General features: G+C 35.9%; 1 protein-coding gene across 1 annotated transcript in view; it reads left to right on the top strand.

The window, feature by feature from the left end:
- Window positions 1–1,613: 1,613 nt before the first annotated feature.
- Window positions 1,614–3,468, top strand: part of LOC129575143 (ankyrin repeat, PH and SEC7 domain containing protein secG-like) — a 2,651-nt gene continuing 796 nt past the window's right edge. The window contains exons 1-7 of the mRNA XM_055458081.1: window positions 1,614–1,649; window positions 1,762–1,802; window positions 2,078–2,138; window positions 2,790–2,843; window positions 2,911–3,009; window positions 3,084–3,182; window positions 3,252–3,350. Coding sequence (XP_055314056.1) covers window positions 1,631–1,649; window positions 1,762–1,802; window positions 2,078–2,138; window positions 2,790–2,843; window positions 2,911–3,009; window positions 3,084–3,182; window positions 3,252–3,350 — 472 coding nt within the window. The 5' untranslated portion in view covers window positions 1,614–1,630. The remainder of the gene's footprint in view (window positions 1,650–1,761; window positions 1,803–2,077; window positions 2,139–2,789; window positions 2,844–2,910; window positions 3,010–3,083; window positions 3,183–3,251; window positions 3,351–3,468) is intronic.

Here is a 3,468-nt window from a genome sequence, read left to right as displayed (position 1 = left end):
GCATACAGTGGCGTGCGTTGCTACGCGCAGCCGCAACGACTCGACCGGAATGTGTATGTTGTTGCTGCGTGCAGCCACATCAACTGAACACACTTCGGTCGAGTCGTTGCGGCTGCACGTAGCAACACACGCCACTGTATTATACAGTATGCGTCGTCGATATGCTCGGATATATCCGTGCCTTACGAAATGCTGAGATGCTCAGCGATCTTAAAACACATGTTTGAAGTGACCATGTCAATATGTTTGGCAAATGATGGCTTTCTGTCAATTAGAACACCCAAGTCCTTGTGTTCAGTCACTTTGTCAAAGGTGTGGTCGCCATAGGTGTAGTTTGTTTCCAAATGCTGACGTTTCTTGTAGATAGCACTGTACATTTCTTGAGGTTAAAGTGCAGCAGGTTCACATCACACCAATGCTTAAGTTTGTCGACGGCTTGTTGCAGTATCTCCGAATCTTGCTGAGATTTGTAGACCAAGAGCCCACCGTACAAACAACTTTTTTTCTTGTGCACTGCAGAAATCCATAAAATTAACATCTTCCCACAATACTCTAACAGAAAAGTACCACTTGTTTCAATGAAATTGGGCGGATCGCTTTATTCGCGGCTTTATTCGCGCTACGCGAAAAAGTATACAGTGGAACCTCGATTATCCGTCCTCCCATTATCCGTCACCTCTGTTAACCGTCACGCTTTGCGGAAGTGAATTTTTTTTCAATTCATTTTACTTGAACATACGGATAATGTCGCCGACTGAAATTCATAATCAAAATCAATTGTGTTTCACTTGTACATTCGTACATTTGAAATCGAAGGCGTTGCTACCGAAAACATTTCTCGTATTGGACAATGCAGCAAATCTATTTTCGTATATAACATATGACACCCATAGAAAAAGAGAACAACTTATGAGCTCTTTATCCATAACTGAGACGGAAAAATCTTAGAGCAAAAACGAGACAAATAAAGTTGCGAGCAAAAGTGAGACAACTTAAATTGTGAAGCTTGTTTCGATTGTCAAAAACGACGAGACCAAAATTTCATCATGTCTTACAAATGGCCAAATTACTATTTGTGCAGTGTTTCAGGAGCTCTAAACGCAAATATTCGATTTAAAAATCGACTTTGCATGATATTATGACACGTACAAGAAAACAAAATTGCTTACGACTGAATTCGAAAACAAATTATTTGAAAACATGTTTTTAATTCGAACTTCTCGCGTCAATTCTAGCGTTTTGTTAATTTTTCCAATTATTGGTGGTTGGAATACACAGGTGCAGGTGTTTTGATTATAAATGAAGTCATTATTCGCCTGGAATTTTTCATAACTAGGAACCACAAGCTCCAATGAGGAACAAATTGTCTAAAAATATTTTGTTTTTGAAATCAGCCAGAAAAATGTGTTACTCATGTGGTTTGCATGCGCAATTTCCCTTGCGTCAATACGAGTTCATTAACATATCCAAACATTTGCACCTGTCAAAATAACAAAACGCGGAAATTGACACCAGAAGCTCGAATTAAAAACATGTTTTCAAATAATTTGTTTTCGATTTCAGTCGTAAGGAGTTTTGTTTTGCTAAATCTTGGAAATTTAGTTATTGTTCAAGTGATTTGACTTTAAACATGTCTAAGCAATTGATGGGTGAGTCTCTTCTTAGTTCTTTTTTCCATCATTTTTTTTAATTTTCATTTTTGACAATACTTGAGATTTCAGTCGCTCATTGTCTTTTAATCAATATTTTCTCTCCGTTTAGTTTGTTTGGTTCTGGTTGCGGTTTTGGGAGACCAATTCATGGTAACTTACAAATTTTTCTGTATATTTTTTGTATTGTGTCGATCGATGACATGAAGAGTATTTTTTCATTTTTCATACAAATTGACTTTTCGAAAACGAAGGAAAACCAAAAAAATACCACGCGATTCACTACCCCAAATTTAAAGCAATATCAATTTTATATTGGCAAATGTTTTTTTTTGTCTCAAAAATCCATTAATTTTACATTTCAATTCATTCAATTTGGTCATTCCAAACTAAGTACCATATATGCGTTCCTATTTTTCAACTTGAAGCAAATTGAATGTGGTGGTGGTGGTGGATTGTTTGACAAAGCAATGGGAGCCATGACACAAGGTAAGATTGAAGCTAAATTTCTTTTCAATGTTTCATTCTCACTATTCGACATACAAAGCACCGTTTGATGCGTTTTCCATCAATCTAACAAAGAATCCAGGCCAAAATAAGCAAAACTCAATTGATTCAAACCATTCGTGACGAATTTGTTGCATTTTGGAAAATACAAAATGTAACATTACATTTAACATTCGTTTCACGTATAATTAGATTAAGAAAAAAACAACGCGTTGAATCATCCATTCCAATCGTCATTGTGATATTCGTATTCTCTATCAAGTAATTATCAGTTCGAAATGAGCATTTGTCTCTGACGGTATTGTTGTTTTTTTCCGAATACTACACCAATACGGAATTGTTTTTTTCAAAAGTGTAACGTGAAATATTCGCTTCAATAAAAGAAAAAGAAAAATTTTCTGGCTGAATTCGGGATTTATATTTTTAAAAATAGGCCAAATATAAGCTTATTTTATGGTTTCTCGACATAGGATACCTTATTTTTACTGTGGAATTGAAGAAGTCCTCCAAATAACTGAACACTCATTTCCCTATCATTTTAGACAAGAACGTGTGGAAAAGTTCATCTCACGGATGTAAGACATTTTCCTTTGATACACTTCACTGATCCATTTTTTTTCTTTCAATTTTTAGTGAACAAAAAAGACGAAAGCGGCCGAGCAGCTCTTCATCTCGCTGCTGAGAGTGGTAGCTCTGGAAAACTAGGCTCACCAAATCGGAAATTGATTGAATATATTTCATTGATCTGTTTCAGGTAATTTGAAGGACGTTAAAAAGCTAATTGTGAGAGGAGCGGAAGTTGATTTGACAGACAATCATCAGCGCAAACCTCTTCATTTGGCTGCTATGAATGGTAATGTTGCACATTTATTTTCACAAAACAAGAGATTTGTTGGATTTTGTTCATTGATCGGTGTTCTTTTGCAGGTTCCAAGGATGTCGTTGAATTTCTCATCACGAAAGGAGCCAATGTTAATTCTGAAGATTACCTTCATCAGACACCTCTTCATTTAGCTACTGAGAATGGTAGTTTTGAATATCTTCATAAATAAGAAATTAGTTTGATCTTATTCATTGACTGGTGTAACTTTTCAGGACGCAAGGATGTCGCTAAAAAGCTTATCAGCAATGGAGCCAAAGTTGATGTTAAAGACTATGGTAATCGGACAGCTCTTCATTTAGCTGCCAAGAATGGTAATTTTGAATATTTATTTACACTAAATAATAAATTGGTTTGATCTTTTTCATTGGTCTGTACTATTTTTCAGGCCACAAAGATGTCGCCAAACTGTGCATCGATAAAGGAGCCAAT

The sequence above is a fragment of the Sitodiplosis mosellana genome, unplaced genomic scaffold, assembly GCF_009176505.1.
Source record: "Sitodiplosis mosellana isolate CC-2019 unplaced genomic scaffold, AAFC_SMos_1.0 Smas_scaffold_6166, whole genome shotgun sequence".
Lineage (NCBI taxonomy): Eukaryota > Metazoa > Arthropoda > Insecta > Diptera > Cecidomyiidae > Sitodiplosis > Sitodiplosis mosellana.
Note: the sequence above shows the minus strand (reverse complement) of the source record. Positions and strands in the feature narration are given on the sequence as shown.